At 41.9% G+C, this 20,227-nt stretch overlaps 2 protein-coding genes across 2 annotated transcripts; both read right to left on the reverse strand.

Moving 5' to 3' along the window:
• Positions 1–1,038: 1,038 nt before the first annotated feature.
• vma21 (vacuolar ATPase assembly factor VMA21) lies at positions 1,039–4,888 on the reverse strand. Its single transcript, XM_084010411.1, has 3 exons — positions 4,705–4,888; positions 4,249–4,358; positions 1,039–2,167 (listed from the first exon to the last, which is right to left on the reverse strand). The coding sequence occupies exons 1-3, from the start codon at positions 4,758–4,760 to the stop codon at positions 2,028–2,030; spliced, it is 306 nt and encodes a 101-aa protein (XP_083866537.1). The 5' UTR covers positions 4,761–4,888; the 3' UTR covers positions 1,039–2,027.
• A 5,230-nt stretch (positions 4,889–10,118) lies between these two features.
• mtnr1c (melatonin receptor 1C) lies at positions 10,119–20,227 on the reverse strand. The gene is made up of 2 exons (XM_084009134.1): positions 19,969–20,227; positions 10,119–11,473 (listed from the first exon to the last, which is right to left on the reverse strand). Exons 1-2 carry the CDS (start codon positions 20,180–20,182, stop codon positions 10,608–10,610), a joined length of 1,080 nt encoding a protein of 359 aa, XP_083865260.1. The 5' UTR covers positions 20,183–20,227; the 3' UTR covers positions 10,119–10,607.

Genomic DNA, 20,227 nt, shown 5'->3' on the forward strand with positions numbered 1-20,227 from the left:
AACTTTTTTTTTGTTTTTGCTTTCCTTAATGATGAACTACATTTATTTGATAAGTTCCCACATTAAAAAGGGTGGGCCTTATAATAGCTTTCTTAAACAGTGAAATACTTAATACTCTATGACTACTTTTTTAGTTTAGTTTTTCTTTTGTAGCAAACAAATACATTTAGCTGTCTCATCTGCAGTGAGACACAGAACATGCACCATTCTGTGCTCCTCAAAAGTTATTATTGTGTTGTTATACATCTTCTAGTATCTTTTAATTATCAGCCAGTCATTGCAAACTCATTTTTGCATCGGAGCAAAGAGACCATCTGGCAGCTGAACACGAGCCTGCTGGATGTCTGGTCAGGATACTGTGTCATTGCTATGACATGGCATTCAGTGAAACATTTAAGGCATCATAACGTTTATTATTTTTATGGCAATGACATCTTTTAAGATATTTTATGAAATACTGTATTATTTTATGGCATACTAGATTTGGAAATGATTTATGGCCTACTATACTATGACTTTCATAACATTTAGTCATAATGCTTTGTTTACAAGTATGATATGTATTTGAATAAACTAGTTGCTAACTTCCTAGAGAGGAGCTCTACCACTTTAGTGAGTCTAACACCGTTTCTACTGCACATTATCAGCACAATCCAGTATTTCTGGAGAATCTGAAGCACTGATGCCAGAAAGGCTCAACTTTGAAATTGTTTAGTAACCCTCAAGCCCTGTGGATCAAAACCTTGTTTGTGGTAGTTGTCATTTATTTCATCTGGCAATAACAGAAGGAAAGGTACAACAAAAGCAAAATAAAACACCATGTTGCTTCTCACATTAGCCTTTTGATATTTTGCCTTGGATCATTCGTGTGAATTTGACCGCTGGGTCGTTGTTTGTTTGCCCCAAATAGCCAGAGGTTAGCATTTTTGATTAGCTGTGAGCTAGCCAGCAAGGACATAGCGATCATGTGTTTGTCTTTATTTGTGACTGACCTCACAATTCACAAGAAACACCATGCAGCCTCTCCTTTTAAATCTATTCCTTTGTACGTCTTTATTACACAGGTTCATGGGGCAGTTGTTCCTGCTGAGTTACAGACACAATTATTAATGAATTATTTGTAATATATATCATTATTTCATCAATAAAATAAATAAATCTGCAAGAATCCACAAAAATAGCACAAAGGCTTTAAGAATGTATGTGACAATAATTTTAAAAATATGTTTTTCCAAGTTTATTTGAGTGAACACTCATCTGCATCACACTGACTTCACTGACAACACCCTCAAATCAACACATCCTCATGACATTCCGTTAAATATGAACTGATCTTGCAACAATTTCCTAATTCAAAGTTGCAAAATATCACTCAGCTACATCACACACACATTGCTTATTTCAAGGACAAGACATCATGGAATTTTTGATCCAAAACACAGCATGAAAGTTAAGCACATTATGGGTTTATCAAAGTTAAGAGTCAAATTTGAGGACAGAAAATCAATCAATTCAGCAGCAAAAAAATCTCCCAGGACAGACGTGTAGAGCGTTTTAGAATTAAATCCTTTATACATACACATTACAAGCAGACAGTATGTGTGTGTGTGTGTGTGTGTGTGTCCAAAACCCAAGATGTTTTCCCAAAAACTAAATCTTGACCGTGATGGGACCGCACTTAGCCAAATGGCAGCTTATCACAAAGCCTCTTAAAAATATGGGTCGTCCTCTGTCAACAAAAGTAACATATTCGGAGAACAATAAGTCAAAAAGAAGTCAGGACTGCTGAGGCTGGTGACAAAAACTCACCCAACATCCCCCACTCCCTCATGCAAGGGAACAATACAGTAGTTTCATGCTTTAACCTTGTGTTAAAGCCTAAGCGCAACCAGATCCCCTAACTGTCTGGTTGGTAGGTGATGCTGCGTTTCGTCGTGGAGCCCATGGTGGTGGAGGCGGGGGGAGCTGCTGATCCACGCCTGTGTCCGTCCGTCCCCTCCGGTCTTACGAGCCGATAACGACATGCCTTAATCGTGTTTGCCCTTCCCTTTAGGCGTGCCTTCGTTCCAGGCCACATAAACAAACAAAGCCAGGACGACATGCACAGCGAGCACAGCAACAATGGCTGCATAGAAGTAGCTGTCAGAGCTGGACATCTTCATGGAACCTGGGAAAAGGAGGCGGAGAACAGTCAACTGTGATGACAAGCTGCTGCATTACAGTGCCAAATGTGTCACCTGTCATGTGAAACTAAAGCAGGACGCCTACAACGTTCATTTGATGGGAAATTTGTTCTAATGGCCATTAGGAAAATAAGAGTAGGCGTGGGCGATGTGATTGTCTTGAGATTAGGCCTGGGACCAAACGAAGATGTCACGTCATGATTATCCTGGTCAAAATTATTAAGATTCAGGATTATCATCTTGAAAATTATCAAAATATGCTTGAAACTCTTAAAAATTGCACTAAATCATACTGGAATCACTTTGCCTTACATATTTGAATCAATAAATATTTTTACTTCATCACAGATAGGACATCTTTTTTTGTGAACATTACTTTTAGTGAAAACAAATGTTCTTAAATAAAAGGTAATAATAAATCATAAGGTCTCCCTGCATAAACAAATGGTAACGAATACATTTTTATAAAATGGCAAACTTGTAAGAAGTCTGTTTTTTATTAACATGATACTTCCTGTATTAAAATATATATCAGACTCTATTTTTAACTTCTCTAACATCGTAGCAGTGAGGAGCTTCTCATTTCTTAAACAACCATGTTGAAACACACACAATGTGAAGAGAACTCAAGAGATAAACAGCTGTGCAGCCTTAAGAAAACCACTTATCAGTGAGGCTAATCGGAGGGAAAACAAGGCTTCAATTTGCTCAGGAGCCTAAAGATTGGACTCTGTTCCGGAGTGATGGGCGCAGCAGGGAAGGATGAGGGGCCGATGAAGTGACGCACCCATCAGGCCTATTGCCTGCTGTACAAGACTGTAGGGGCAGTGTTATGATCTGGGGATGCTTCAGTTGGTTAGGTCTCGGTTCAGCAACGTTATGTGCCCAAAAAAGGAGGTCAGCTGACTACCTGAATATACTGAATGACCAGATGGCACGGACATATTCCAGGATGACAATGCCAGGATTCATCAAATCGTGAAAGAGCGGTTCAGGGAGCATGATTCATTTTCACAAGTGGATTGGCCACCACAGAGTCCAGACCTGAACCCCATTGAGAATCTTTACGCAGCGGTCCGACTCTTCCATCATCAATACAAGATCATGATGAAAAATGTATGCAACTGGACAGAAATAAATTTGGCATTGCATAAGTTCATCAAACGATGTCACGGTTAATGTGTGTCGTAATCAAAGCTAAAGGCAGTCCAACGGAATAGTGTGAGACTTTTTTGGGGGGGCCAGGCTGTGTAATTCTGCATATAAATATGTTGATTTCTTTATGTTCTGAAGAGAGTATGCAAGTTAGAGAGATTATTTATATGCACATTGTGTAGGTGCTATCAGTTCAGCATCATTAGAGGAAAACTAATGCCTGCACACTACTCCATGCCACAATGTATTGATTGCCGAGGTTTTGATACTGCTTGGATCTTCATTAGGTCAAAATGTTGCAACGAAGGGAAAACACAGCGCTTCTTAAACATAATGCACAGCAATCAGCAAACAAGTTTTTTTTTGTCAGGCGTGGTTCATCAAACTTTCACAGACCTTCAACACTTAGAAATGCCGGTTAGAAATGTGTGTTGTAGTGACCAGCAGACACCACCAGAGGTCAAAAAATGGGTGAAAATATTCTCCATGTGGAGCAAAAGCTGAAGCTTGTATGCTGATTGGTGTCAATCAATAACGTGTGGCATGCAGTAGTGTGCATCATGCTGTTTCTATTGGATGTTGGCTGTATAATTGGCGGATAATAGTATTTTTGGGGGAGGGGTGGTTTATGCCTCCATTATAGTAAACAAAAGAGGAGAGGGAGAATCTTTGTTGCCTTAATAGAAGTTTGCTCAAACTATTATCAGCCAAACTATCGTAAAAGGATCTGTGTTGACCTAAAACAAAAATGTAATCAGTCAAACTGTGGTTAAGCTCTGGAACAAAGCAAAGGACTGAGGCAAGGTGAAGAGGGCAGTTTGTGGTTGCATCCTCTCTTTCATCTACGTCAGTGAGACAAAATACACACTTAAGGGCATACACACACACACACACACACACACACGCGTACCCTCAAAGAGATACGCCTTGGTGGCGAAGTAGAGTCCAATGGGCAACGTCACCATCAGGAAGGTGAAGAACAGCAGTGTCTTGAGGGCTGACACCAGCGAGCTCTCATTGCTGCAGAAGAAGAGAACAAGAACAACAGATCAGCCGAGATCAAACGAGACAGTGGCAGTACTGTTCATGAGCAACCGGACTCTGACACGCAGACTACTGATGTGGGGATTTCCCTCGGCGGAGACTAATCTTGTATTCCAGGGTTACACCACATGAAAGAAAACGTCTTTAACAGACGTTCGGCACATGTTCAACATCGAGCAGCACAGGGAGGAGAGAGGAGAGAGAAGGGGGCGGTTTGATTAGCGAACAGACATCGCTGTTCGGTGACCGTTAGGCTAAGCTAGCTAGCTACGGTTTAGCTAGCTAGCTTGTTTTAACGTTGCTAAGGGATTGCTGTTCTCACCCTCGGTAATAAGTCGGCGCTCCGGCGTCCGGAGCTGCTCTGACGGATCCGTCCATGGTTCGGCTGATCACAGATCAGACAAAGATTAAAACAAACGGAAAATAACAATCAGTTAATGTCGGCGTTTTCAACCCTCGTTCTTGTTGTGTTGTCAACGACGGCTCAAATCCCTACTTCCGGCTACGGTCATGGGACCCTCACGTGACCTCACGTGACCAAGTGAGTTCTCGCGCGGCCAGACTTCTGTTTAGACAGTAGAGTAGCGATGAATGTCCTGCGGAATTAAATTATGGGCATTTTTTACGTTGTTTTTAAGCCTCTTGTAGATTGTATATCCAATTTAACTTAACGGAGCAACATTTAGCATCCTTTTTGGATACATGATTTATTTATTTTTTATGTTCTGTTACTTATTTTAAGATCTTCCCCTTTTTTTTCCTTTTTTTTTATCATATTTTGCCAATACAGAAGCAACGTTCTTCATTTATTTTGTATTTTTTATTTTTTTTGTAATACAGCATGTGCCTATTTAACGATGTCAGTTCACATGGTCACACAGTCATAGGAGGAGATCTAATTTGTAAAAATAAATGAACGCGCATTCTTTTCACTTGAAGCTTGTCCTGTTCAGAAATTTCAATCAATTTTGATCCATGATATGTAGCGTGCACTTTCCCATCTTCTCTATCAGAAGCTTACCAATGTAGCAGCATTTATTTTTCTGTCGTTTAAAGGAAATGATAAGAAATATATGGTTTTAAGAAATGGAATCAGCAGCTGTTTGTTTATAAGTCAAACACATCATAGTTAGAGTTTTTAATAGTTAAAAAACATTTTTCCTCATATGAAATAAAAATCTTTTTACAATTGTCCATTCATATCCTGACATCAACATCCTTTTTTCCCCTCACAAGGCTCCAGAAATAAAAGCTTAACTTGTAAGTTCGTCATCCAAGGATCATTTATGGTGGTCTTGTGTCACGTCATGTGCTTGTGCATCCTCAATAATTCAACACTTTAGACTGTTTCTTGTTTAATTGGAGATGTAACAGAGAGCCATTTAGTCCATTTCGTGCTGCACGATGAGTGTCGTGCGCTGGCTGTGTTTCTGGTTGACGTCTCGCTGCCTGAGTGTCAGGGAGTGGCCCTTTCTGCTCCAGTTGGCTTCGTTCTCACCGGTCCAACCCTCAGCAGGTTCCCCACAACACACTTCATTTGATCAGACAAGAAAAAGGGTTCCAGCCAGATTATTTTTATGGTATTAATAAACTGAAACATAACTGTACTTAAGAAAACACACAATATAATCAGATCAGGGCATCGTAACTCAATGCATTTGTTGATTATAGCAGCCCATTTTTATGTAACATTTATGTAACTTCATATTTTAAGTGTATTTATTGATAGATCAATCACATAAAAACATGAAAACGTACAAAATGTGCGTCACATGATTTTAAACAAGATATTGATTAAATAAACAAAGTCTTGCTGTAGAGTATATTTTCTAATTGTACAGAAATATATCCTAATTATGTATCAGTGAACTTGAGAGCTCACAATTATTCTAAAAATAAACAGTGACCTCTTCTCATAAACGGGTCATGAGTAATTATTCCACATGAAAGTTACATCCTCCCAAGACATTGCATTTTTATTTTCTCTGGAAACACATCCAAAACAACAAAAAAATAAATGAAATGTTATATTGCGGTGAGCTTTGGGAATAGACTGTAAACCATGAGAAGGCATGTTCACCCCTCTATGGTGGGATTATGACATTTAATAAAACAACTGCATCTAAAATTAAAGCTTGACAAACGTGGCGTTCTCAATGGAATAGCCGCGTTTGGATCTGGTCGAGGGGTTTTCTGTTGCAAGTTCAATACAGTATTAATTGTCCTTTCTCAAGGATTGTGACCTCTGACCTTCTAGAAGTATTTCCCATGGCTCTCTCTCTCTGGACTTCCCTACGCTTGGTCTATTCCATGTTGTCACCGGTGCTCATGTGTCAAACACGAGGCAACCCACACCTGTTGTTTTGACCAAGCGATGGTGTCAAAGCCTTGTAACTATAACTGGGAATTATTTTCCATTACAGATAATAAGTAAGAACTTTACAAATAGTTTCATGCTATCCATAGCTTTGTCATTTGCTGCATTAATTAGCTAAATTTCAGAGGAACTATTGTTCAATTTATCCATTTATCCTTTGCATTTATTTAACAAGAGTTACTGCTTTTTTTTCAGGTAAAGATTTTACATTTAAATATGCTGTGAAAGCAAGTTAGACATTTTGAGAAACTTGTTTATTCACTTTTAATATATATATGGTGAATCTTAGAGGTCGCTTTAAAGGTCGTGGATATTGAACACGCTTTTTTCACTAAATGCGTATCTTTTCCGTTATATTTTTTGTGTGTTTTGGAGCCTTTCTGGCTTTTGACTCTGCAGCTTTTAACGTCTATCTAAGCAGTCCAACTTTTCAAATGGTTTGATTTAAATGACTATATTTTCAGCAAAAATAGTTACAATAGTTCACAAACAAAGTATATAAAAACAATGTAATACAAATGTAGCAGAACTTAGTTTATAGTTTGTTTCTACTTTGCTGTGCTGTTAATCTTCTCACAGCCTCCCACATTAATCTTATGAGCCTTTGGAGGCTTCAGACCAACAGCTGAACTGTGTTTTAAGTAGTTAAAAGTAGCTCCACCATGACCAGCTAACAGCAAAAATAGACTTACTGTACACATCATTTATGTAATTATTTAAAAAAACAAATAAATAATAAATCATATAAATTGAAAAATAATGGTTATAATAATATGATAATATACGTATATATTATTTTGCCAAGTAGAAATAATTAAACATTAACAAACTCATCTATAATACCCTGTGCTGCATACCGTTCAGGGTAGAAAATAAAGTCAAGAAATGTGACGTAAATAATCACCATCATCATCCACATTTCCTGCTGTCATTGGCTTCCTTGAACCCACGCCACCTAAAACCTCCTGGTAGTATTGTGACCCACAGCCCATCGGGACATGTAGGAACACATCATATGCATGAGAGCACAGGCAGTGCTAAACCCGATGCACAAATCCATTAGGAGACTTGCTATTGGGGCGGCAGACACACTGTGAGACCCTACCGCTGGAAAAATGCAACAATGTGCAAGAGCTGTAGAAATTCCTGTGTGCAAAGAGGGGAGTTATGTCTGACTTCACCCAGAGGGGTGAAAAAAAAGCGTGGGGCCACATAACGCCCTCACTCTTCAGCCATTGTGTGCTGTGGAAATCATGTTTATCTCGTGTACCGCCGAGAAGGAGAGGAGAAATAAGCACGCTGCTGCAGAGGGAGTAGAGCATCATGTGCTCCGACAAATTCAAGTTTACGCCTTGCTCCCCTTGTGCTTGGTCCAGTTCAGGCAATACAATCTCACTGCTGTCACGTGGATGCTGCAAAGAGCGCTGCAGATGTCTGTTTTACAAAATGTAAGGCAAGGATATACCTTGCTTGTATCTGAGGTATGAAAACAGAGACATATCCCTATTAGGACATGAGGTTTATGGTGTGTCTTGAAAACAGCTAAGGTCAACAGAGCTGATGTTACAGATAAATCAGGGCGTCACATACGTGTGTAATTGGCAGAATGAAGTTATGATCTTATATCGCCAAGCGGCAAGGAGAGAAGATGCCGTCCTTGAACACACTGAAAGCAAATTGTCTCCACAAGCTATTGCCCTTCATATCGAATCACAGGCAAAAAAAATGACAGACAGTGTGGGAGGATAGACCACTCCTTACAGCTGTTCATCCAGGACTCATGTTTATATATTTGATTTATCCATGCGAGTTCATGTTAGTGTAGAATTGACTATTACTGTTACAAAATGACTATATATCTTGGGAATCCAGAGTCACAAGCTCTCAGACATTAGTGGATTTTTTTATGACATCAAATATAAAAAAAAAAAAAAAAAAAAAAAACTGAATTACAGAAAACATTTTGTTATCGTGGCAATGGATATTTTGAGTAGTAGCATGAACATTTTTGGCACTCCAAAATTAATTCCAGATACAAAAGCCGATGTGTAAAAACGACAAGGGATTTATGAGGGGTGGCAGATTATATTTTCCGGTTTTATTACAACTTTTTGAACAGATAAAAGAAACAAGAGATAGCGTGTTAATTACAGAGTGCTAGCGGGGCAGAACCATGCTAGCTCCTTTCCTCCGCTTCTGGTCTTCACGCTAAGTTTAGCAGACTGTCTCCTGGCTATAGCTTCTGACTGAATGGACAAATACTGGTATTCATCCTATTTTACCAAAACATCAAACTATTCCTTAGGGATCAATAAATACAGGTTAGAAAAATAGCAGGGAAAGTAGTGAATGAAGGGGGGAAGATGAGAGGAGGAGGAAGATGACCCATTAGTTTGTGGTTGGTGTGGTAAAGCCGAGTCTCTTTCCCCTCGAGCCCCTTTAACCATTCATCTGTCGCCGACCTTGCACTGGCATGTGGGCCGCTCTTCTCTTCTGTATCCGAGTTGCCGCCTCGGAAGATCCCGGAGCGGAGACTGAGTGGTTTTGTGCCACATTGCTGCTCTGCAACTTGATAGCATCCTTATCCGAGATCCGTCTGGGATTTCATTAAGTCGGACGTCACGCAGCCCCGTCCTAGCTTAGCTGCAGGAGAACACAACAGAATGCAGAGCATTTAGTAACCCGATATGGACGTAAATGCTATGCTGAGCATATTTATGAATGTGTAACCGCCCACTGACGGTGCATCATATCAAGAATGTGTCACATCGACCTCTCAGAGCCGTCCTGTGAGGTGAGGCGCTCACACTTTGCTCTCCGGGTCGAAGTTTTTGCCGGGAGGCTGTCAGAGCTCGTCTCGGCGAGGCTGACGTTAACGCGTAATTACATTTTTGGCTCCTGATGCGTACCGTGTCCCTCTGGCATTTAATAAAGGAAGCTAGCTCTATTCATCAATCTTCTTTCTCCTTTTAAAACATTTCTACAATTCCTAATTTATTCCGGGTCTGAAAGGGGACGCCGCAGGCCGTGATCGCTTTAGTCCGATAAGTGTATCCGTGAGGTGGTTCAAAGGCAGTTTTTGTTTCTCCAGACAAAATTCACTGTGAGAGAATTACATTTCTCAAACAGCGAGGCACATGTTGTTCCTTCAACACACAAAGTCCGTTCACAAAGCCAGCGTGAGGGCATCATCGCTCAGAAGACCAGCCTGAGGGGGAACCAGCATCACGGTGTATTAACGTTTCCATCCAGACATACTCAGGATGAAATATGGATGAACTAAAGTGCGTTTCCAGATGTACACCTGTCCCAATTTTGATATTCTCAGGCGTTAAATTGATAATCAATGATAGCGTTAAATCCTTGAGCAGAGCGTTTAATGAAAAGGCTTCAGTTTTTAATCAGATTAAAGATATCACTGAAGGGAAACAGCCAACATTCAGACATTAACGCTGCATATAAGAAGCGCAGAGATACAGTGGGATTAAAAAATAAATTTATTCTCTTTCCACAACGTCGTTGACATATTCATAAACGTCACCCATCCAAATAATAAACTGTACGATATGTTTTTTTTAAGAATATTGACTTTTTCTTTCTTGCTTGTTATCCAGGTGGTCCGTCTTTAAATAGACCGCAGGATCACTAAGGAGGGCAATGTACCATTTGGAGACGACTGATTGTTTTCCTCTCAACATGAGGGAACGGTGTGTCTGACCTGGCCGAAAAAGAAATTACATCATTTGCGACAGGAAAATAATGACACGCATGTCGAGAAAAAGGCACTGAGTGAAAATGAAAAAAAGTTCACAGTAAATGAATCCGAGTTTCCCAGAAAAACATTGAGTCTATACATTAATCTCTGCTACGTTATTGTTCGTTACGGCCGGCGAAGGCTTAGTCTTCAGTCCCTCCGTGGCACATCTGGAGGTCTCCATGAGGAGCAGACGTGGGATGCAAAGAGCCAGAACAATTGTCTTGTATTCTTTCCGGAAGTTTTGGTTTAGTAGTCCGTATATGATGGCGTTGAGGCAGCTGTTGAAGTACGCCATGAAGTAGCTCGTGACGAAGAGCCACTCGGGTATGTTGGGCGCCACTTTCACCGGGTTTATAGCCACGGCCAGGCCTATGAGGTTCAGCGGAGCCCAGCACACCGCAAACAGCACAAACACCATGAACATAGTCAAGAAGTTCCTCACGTCGCTGGGTGTCAGTTTGGTCCTCTGCTCCGGTTTGACCCGGTGTTTCACCTGAATCACCAGCACCCATATCCTCATGTAGCAGTAGGACACCACCAGCAGCGGGATCAGGAAGTGGATCACCACCACCGAGATGGTGTAGTAGGAGCTGACCGTCTGGGCGAAGGTGCAGGAGTAGATGCGGGGGTCGTACTGCAGCGAGCCCACGAAGAAGTTGGGCACGGTGGCGAGCGCGGTGAGCAGCCAGGTGAGGCCCAGGTAGCAGCAGGTGTTCCTCAGGCTGTACAGCCGGTCGTAGTGGAGGCTGTGGCAGATGTAGCAGTAGCGGTTGATGGCGATGGCCGTGATGTTGAAGATGGAGCCGATGACGCTCAGGCCCATGATGAAGCCGCTGGCCTGGCAGTGCAGGTCCCCCATGGTCCAGTCGTCGTTGAAGATGGCCGTCAGGACCAGAGGGTAGGGGTACAGCGCCACCACCAGGTCGGCGACGGACAAGCTCACCACGAAGATGTTGCCTGGAGAGAAAACGGAAGAGGTTTTAGACGACGGAACAAAAACATGACCCTTTTAACTTTCTGCTCTGGGTTAAAATAAAGTGGGTCATCCGGGGACTGTGGTTTGCCATCCTGAAAGAGCAGCTTCTTTGTGCCCTCTGTGGCTCATTTTGATCCTTTTACCAAACAGCTACTCTCCACTGCACCGGTGTGGATCCAGGCAGAGGCTTTATTTGAATTTCCTCAAAATAACTGTTTTATTTTGAGGAAATGTTTTAATTAAAAAATGTTTTAATTAAAAAAATAACTATTTTATTTCTATGCCGGCAATGGTGATCCGTCGGTCGGTCAAATTTGCACTCCAAATTTGAAATAGATCCATAACTAATTGGTGGATTGCCATGAAATTTGGTACGGATATGTGTGGGGATTTGTGGGAATTCAGATCCTGCGTTCCCATTGGATGTGGTCCAAGAACTCAGACTGTTCCTGTATCACGCCCACAATCTCACAGAGGATATAAACTAGAGAGCAACACTCTGATCCTCACCTGTCCGCCGCCACACCAGCGCCTACAGGAAGTAACAAAACCTAACCGCATGCTTGCTTTTTTTATTTATATTTATTTGGATCCACTGGGATCGCAACTTGTGATCCGTCTCAACCTGGCCTCCTTATTGTTTAAGCCTGAGGAAACTAGAAAACCACTCAATCACTACGGGACCTCAAATTAGCACAAACTGGTCACTAATGGTGTGTTGGAAGTCCTGAATCCTGTTGAGTCATTGAGCTCACTGCTTGTTGTTGGTGTAGTTCAACGCCGTGGGTCTTCCTGCCACTGTATTTGTATTTTATCAGTAAAAGGACCAGTGCCATGACCGATGAACCTCATCCTCAGAGTCAGCTCGCCTGGTTTCAATTATTAATAATTCTACAAATGTCCATAATTCTATTAATACAAGTTATTATCTCTAGGGATTGATAATAAGCTAATCTGCTTCTACTAGATCCCCACTTTAATAAAATCGTCCAATCGAGCCGCTCTTGTTTTAAAGCTTCTTTGCCCTCGGGGAACAGACAGTTGAGCACATTAAAAACCAGAGGAGATGGATGATTTTAGGGTCCGATTACATCCAAACAATTTCCCCTTCCTCCTGAGGTCCAAGCTGACGGTTGTGTGTCACTGGATGTCCTCAGAAGACATGAATCATAGAACATGACGTCTGATATTGTTACAGTGCAGCTGCTCTGGGTGGGGGAGAATAAAACAATAAATCAAATTGTAATGTGTCAGATAAGACGATAGATAACAAGAACATGCGGCACGGCGGAGCCGTAAGGCAACTTAATTGGTATTTCGCAAAAGACGCATTAGCTTGTCACAGGTTTTGAGGCAATAAAGGGTCTGTTGACTTTGACATTTTGGGAGATTTGTGATGGAGATTTTTACCCAAATAAACTGTTTTCACCAACTTTTTAGAGATAGGACTCTTTCATTGGCAAGTGAGTAGCTGATAAAAATAAATAAAAAAGCCTCTTGTCATAACCAGTCAGCTTCTCCTGCATCTTTGCATCACTGGCTCGAATGTAAGCATCTATGCTTTCTGTAAACACCCTGTAAAGGATTATATATAACGTGCCTCGTTTAATCAACACTTGGTGTCAGGCGTTGGGGGAGGGGGGGGGGGGGATTCCAGGCTGGATATAACATCAACTACCTTCTGAGGTTGAAATGTGAAGGCGCAAGGCTCTCACTCATTCACTCACACACACACACACACACACACACACACACACGCAGCTGAAACAACAGCGTTGATTGGCAGATATGATGCGAGTGGATTTAAAACACATGTTGGCTATCAATCCTCCGCGTCCAGAGCTCGTTACAATCCCTGCACCCCCGGGACAACACGGCTAGAGTATGTCCAATTTCAATTTACTCGCCTGAACTTCATCGAATGTGGTAATAAAGTGACTAACAAAGAACATGCAGCATTTTTTTACTCCAACCTTGACGTTTCTGATACATTTTGTTTTACGCCGACCTGAAAAGCTATTCAAAGATAGTCAACATTCAAATTAGTAAAATAAACAGCAGGAGCCATCTCTCAGGCCTGAACCGAGATAAAAATAAAAGAATTTGCAGCTCGTCCTCGAGTCAACTCAGTGCGGACGAATCTGTCAGATTGCATTTGCGATGTTCACAGTGCTCTCTGTGTGCATTTGTCATTGTGCAGAGGTTTGATTCCTCGCTGACATCATGCGGCTCAGTGTTATCATGTGCTCCGGCTGGACAGGGGCATGCTACAGCCTTATAGCTCTCTGGCTGAACCGTCTCTCCCCCTTATCATCAAGAGGATGAGGTAAGTGCTAAAAAACCGGGGAGAGGGTCGCTGCGAAGCAGGCCAGATGACTTGTTTTGTTTTGTTGGTATCCATTGTTAAAACACTGGACGAACCTTTACCTTTTTCGCCGTTTGATTTAAAAGCGTTGCTGCCCGTCACGCCCAAACTCAAACAGCCAACAATTGTATTTACACGCCTGGATACCAGAATTCTCGCCTGCTTTGGGAGTTATTATAATCAAACGAGTTGAATGGATCTCAACCTGAATGCTGATTGGTTTACAGGCCGTCGGGGGAAAGCTTCTTCTTCTTAACTTCTGTGACACCATGGACTCTGTAATTATCTGATCCTTCCAAAAACCAGGTGAAATGTTGCACTGAGTCTGTCTCCCTGGTTGGACGACCAACCCATGAATCCCCCCCCAGGGTATCTCCCTCTCTTTGCCTGTCACGTTGGACAGTTTTTTTGCAGTGAACGAAAACATAAATCAAAAACCGTACAGCGGGGGAACTATTCAGGGATTTGTCACCAGCAGCATCCAGCACACAGAGCATTTCTCCAAAACATGAAACAGAAATATTCCACCCAGCATATAAAAGCTGCATGTGTATTAAAATAGACTCGGTATACAACATATTTATGGCACATTGCTTCATTCCTGTTCTGAATATTAATAGAAGTGACAGTTAGGGTAGGAAATCAAAAAAAAAATGGGGGTGAGAATAGGATGTAAGAGCAAGAGATGCACAAAAGAAAAGTCAATTTGCATGGCTGCGCGGGCGCAGGAATCTCGAAGGCTTAGTCTGTGTTCTCATGTCAGAGCCACCCACCTGCATCCCATCACTCTCCTCTCACACAGGAAACGTGATATACTACGCTTTGATTCACACAGCTATATTTATACACCTTTGAAAGACAGATCATTTCATGAAAACATGTGGGGGGGGGGAGGGGTTGGCATCGCAACGTGAGGCCTACTACGAGTGCATATCCAAAATTAGATTACAATCGACTCAGTGAGTCACGTTATCATAAATAAGCAACAATAACCTTTTGGCAAGGGCATTAGCACTGACGAATTAGTAGTGACTACTTCATGAACTCGTGTTCAAGGAGCCAGGGAATTTTCTTTTTTTTTTTTTCTCCAAAAAGAAGTTAAACATTAAACTGACACAAGCTGCCTTTTGGTGATGCAGCCCGCTACGAGCCCCGGCCAAAAACATCATCGTCATCATCAAAGGCCGTTCCACCAATCAGATCCCCCGTGTCCGAGAAAATAAGACTCAAAGGGCCGGAGAGAAAGCAGACCATCGGGGACACAAGCAGCGTCTGGTCAGACGGTGCGATCCTGGAAACACGGAAGGATGATAGTGAATTATGCAGATTTTTGAAACAGAACAGCCCTCCGGCATTAGAGGGAGGAAATTGAATGTGGTGGTCATCGAAGGCGTGGTTTACGTCCCACCCCTCCCCAGCGCTGACCACGTTAGTGAACTGTCATGTACTATTTTGTTGTCGGGAATGGAAGGCATGTTCAATGTAGTGTGCTAAGTGATATCCCCCGTGGATCTGTGCTTTCAATTTAAATTGGCTTCTGGTTTGACTCACTAAATCCACTGACTCAATTAACCCCCCTCCGGACACGCGTTTTTATTTTTTTTTTTTTTTTATTCATGACTGTGGAGTGACTGAGGGGATGCGGCGCATGATTTAACAAAATTTAATCTCACCAACCGCACAACCCACAGCTCCTGACGTGGAGGTGCAAGCGGCACACACACACACACACACACACACACACACACACACACACACACACACACACACACACACACACACACACACACACACACGCACACAGAGTCAAGTTCATTCTTTCGTTATTACCTCCATCTGCTCCCCATCACATTTTTCTTTCTGTCCCCCTCTCCCTCTCTTCCTCTCTCTCTCTCCCTCTCTTCCTCTCTCTCTCTCTCTCTCTCTCTCTCTCATGAGTGTATTTTTAGTATGGTTAACCCCAGTGGGGAAACTCTCGTGTTAACACCCCATTGGCAGTCTTATGCCACTCTCTACCCTTTGAAGATTCACTGGATAGATCCTATTACATTTGCACACTTGAGAGAACCTGCAAACCTTTGAAAGAGAAACATATGGTACCAGTTCTCCCCAAACACGCGAAGATATCGGGGACAAATACATCAGAAGATGTACCGACAGCTACCAAAAAACGTGTGCACACATGCATGTGTTGGCTTTTCTGTTGTTGTTGTCGTTTTGGAGGGGTTGAGTGGGTGGATAGCGGAGGGATTCACGGATGCAAGGCGCGTGTGTTGAAGCGAAGCAGAGCAGAAAGGTCCTGCTGGAGTGTGTGAAGGAGCGAACCAGCAGTCTGAACAGTGTGTAATGGAGAGAGGAGATGTTTTCAACAGTCTGCCAGACACACGGGACTCCACAACAAAAAACGCCGTCTTTACCAGCCTGTAAATCATGAGTTACACCTCGCCATATAGCGAATGTGTCAGGTTTGTGGGCCCCCGAATGTGTTCTATTATACTGCACCCATCATCTCTCCACAGATCAGCCATCCATCACAGATTTTTGTTTATGGCAGACAGATCGTCTTCAGCCGTGTCCATGCTTTCCCTCTCTGTACAATCAGACATTCAGTAAAAAGTGATGCACAGCTATAAATAGCTTAAGAACAGAGAGGAGATTGATGAAAGGCCAAGAGCAGAAGCAAATTCCATCCAATTCTGCCGAAGCACTGAGCAATTGGACGTTGAAAATGAGTTTAATCGATGTGTATTATATGTGACACTGTCTGCAGACGTTGAGTTTGTATTAAGGGTATTCGAGGTGGAAATGTGAAAGTTAAGTAGACGTCTAGTCTCTGCTTTTTCAATGATTTATCAGACGATCAATAAAACTTCCATTAAATGAATTTATAAAGCTACTTAACTTAACTTTTTCAACTTATTTTCACCAGCTTATCCCGCATCTTTTACACACTGAACACAGCCAGCCAATTATAGTGAAACCTTTTATTTTGAAATGTAAGTAGGCAATATAAAGTCAATTAAATACACAATTATTTAAAGCATATATTAAAGACACAGTACATTATATTTACAAATATGTCAGACTGAAAACACACAAAAAACATTGGATAACAGAGGGAAATAAACAAAACATAAAGACATAAAACTTTTGATGGAGAACCTTGGTTTTTATGTGAACAATAACATCGTCATCCTTTGTCCCCGTTTCTTGAACCTTTGGTTGAAGTCGTCGTCGTCATCATGACTCAGCTGCCATAAAAAACAATAAACCCAATGTTGAATGACCAAAAACACAAGTGCATTTCACCAATTAACAAGCCACAATTTCAAAATTACTGGTTCGTCCTGACCAAAGTAATTGCAATATTACCCCGAAAATCATCAAAACAGGCTTCAAACCCTTTAGAATGGCATTAAGACATACTGGAATCACTCAACCATATAAAGACATAAACACACGTTAGGAACTCAGGATGCTGTTTGATTAGCCGGTGTATCTGGGACTTCCACAACATTAGCACACGCCAACTTTCACAACAAGCAACAGAGGTTACTGTTAGCTCACTAGCTAGCTCACTAGCTAGCTAGTGAGCTAGCTAGTGAGCTAACAGTAACTAGCTAGCTATCTGGAACATCCCAAACACCCAAAAGAGCACGATTAGAATATAAACTTTAGAATTATCAATTTGATTTTATTGTAATTAGCATACAATACAAACGTATAGACTTACCTATTAAAACGCTCCTGTCAGAGTCAAGCCAACGCCGTCTCGGTCACTCGTCGAGTCTCCACTGGATATTTTACACATTCACAATAATTTCCTTTGAATTGATGTCAAGACAATTCACAGTTCATTTTGAAAATATACTCATAATTGACCTAACGTAATATAATCATACATAGTGCATTAAAAATGCACTTTGTTTACTTGTTGACAAATGAGCAACAACTGCCTTTTGTTGTGTGTAAATGCAATATGCATTCAATGCAAATCAACGTAACATTGCATTGTGGGATATGAGTAAACAGGTTCAGAATCAGTAAACAGAATCTGTGTATGTGAGAAAAAATAAAGTTTTAAAACCCTGCTAGATATGTAATACACATCATGTTTTTAAAATATGGTCTAAAGCCGAGCCACTAAATGACAGTTGAAGCACAGAGGCAACGTTGAAATGACGTCTGTTGCTCATATTTTCAGACTTTCTTCAGGTTTCTCTTCACGCATGCAAACTTCAAACGGCAACACTGGCGAGGACTCACGCGTGACTGGACCGTTCAGTCGGTCCAATTAGAGAAGGAGAGCGGTGACACGAGGTCAGTAATCACGGCAGTGTCTGTAGTCCACCGGCGTGGAGAAGACTTTTTGAACAGGCCGTTTACTCCTGCCCTCTTGTTTGAGATCAGTCAACTGTGGCACTTTTTCCCCCCCAAACCAGATAATCAAATTATTCTTCAGGGCTCCCAAACTCCTCACCGAACAGCTTGTGCACAGGAACACGTTGGAGGCGTTATGTAATGCATTTGAAATTAAAAGCTCATTCTTCCAAACACCGAACCCCGCCGCCTGATTGGCATGTACTCATTACCATCGTGTTGTGATCCCTGAGTTTTCCCCTCAAAAGGCGGCTTTCCCCCCCGACTGGTGTAACGGGACACGGTGATCTCCCGTACCTTTAAGTTCAAAGCAGCACATCAAATATAAAGTGTCTTTGAATTCTTTTGTTCACTTTTTCAGCCTCTGGAAGGCACATGTCGGTGTTCGGCTCGGCTACTTTTTGGAAAACAAAATCATGAGGTTTGATGGAATGATACATATGGGCTTTATTACACTTGTGACTGGAGAATATAATATTCACATGTGTTTTACGACTCCCTTCTTATGTCATGAACCCTGTGGCTCGTAAGTTTACTGCTGAAACTGTCCTGTGACTGTTTCTTTGATAATTTTCCTCGCCACTGCTTTTCTGTGCCAGAGAACAAACGTCTCCAAGTATCGAGATATTATCTTCTTTTTTTCAAAATTATTGTTATTGTTATGAAAGAAATTAAAGCCAACACACACAATTGAATTGCATTTTAATTTCCAACTTAAGATATGAGCGATAAATGCATTTGTTTAATGATTTGGCAAATATAACAGGGGTGGGAGGAAACCCTGATAAACAACAGATTTGCCCTTCGCTGTTTTCCGATGTTTGTGTAACTGCGTCAGGGAACGCTGGAATAATATATTAATCTGGGGTTCAAAAAAAGCAAAAAAATAATTAAATAATTAAAGACCCTCCTTTCCTTTTGCATAATAATTCCAGTACAGTCCCCGAGTTCATCCGCACAGACCGCAAGTACCAATTTACAGATTAATTTCCAAATTAGAGCAAAACACTGGAGACGACCGACTCTGACCATTCCAGACAACAGAAGGATACAAAGTAAGGGCGGTAATTGAATTATGACGGCATATTTAGCAACAAAATCAACAACAAAAATGGCATTCAAGCAGCCATAATAAATATCTCCACCTTCACACTGCTGTGTGAACTGGCTATAACATGTAAACACCATACGAGGTTGTGTACCTGCTGTAAAAAGGCTATTAAAGTCATTAAGAGTCTCTCACCTTGGCTGCTCATGGGACGCTACACCTCCTGATATAAAGGGGGGGGGGGGGGGGGGGTATATTTATCTGGGATGGTGGATAAAATCAGATGGAGGTAAGAGGCCATCAAGTATGAAGAAATATGGAGAAGCACACAGGCTAAACTGTGGAAACTACCACTCCGAGACCAGAAGCTCACTCCTTAGAGCAGTCTGATTTTGCACGGAGCAGAGGTCACAAGCTACACGTTAAATATTACATAATTAGAGTTATGAATGAAGAGAGGAAGGCAAAACATCCCACGCAATGTGGATGGAGACAGAGATGTTTTTCCCTTTGGATTCCGTCAGATTAAAGAGACTCAAACAGATTGTTTCTGTTGTTTTTTCTGAAATAATGATAATTATTTCACATGCATTTTTGATGAAAACACATTTGGACACGCGTCACGTGCCCTGACCTTTAAAGCTGCCATGCACATCACTTAATCCTTCCTCCGCGCGTCTCACCTGCATTCCTCAGCTTCTTGTTCCTGCACACGGACAGGATGACGAGGACGTTGCCCAGGATGTCTACCACGATGGTGAAGATCAGCACGCTGGCCAGCGCTGTAGACACTCCGGCGGAGGAGGACGCGCTCGCTCCGCCGTCGCTCTCGTTCCGGGACAAACAGCTCGACGCGTTCACATCCATCACCTCCCCAAAATCCACATCCAAGTCCATCTCCCCTCAGGGCGCAGCGGCCATGGCGGCGGGGGGGGGGGGGGG

The sequence above is a fragment of the Eutrigla gurnardus genome (genome assembly GCF_963514095.1).
Source record: "Eutrigla gurnardus genome assembly, chromosome: 5".
NCBI lineage: Eukaryota > Metazoa > Chordata > Actinopteri > Perciformes > Triglidae > Eutrigla > Eutrigla gurnardus.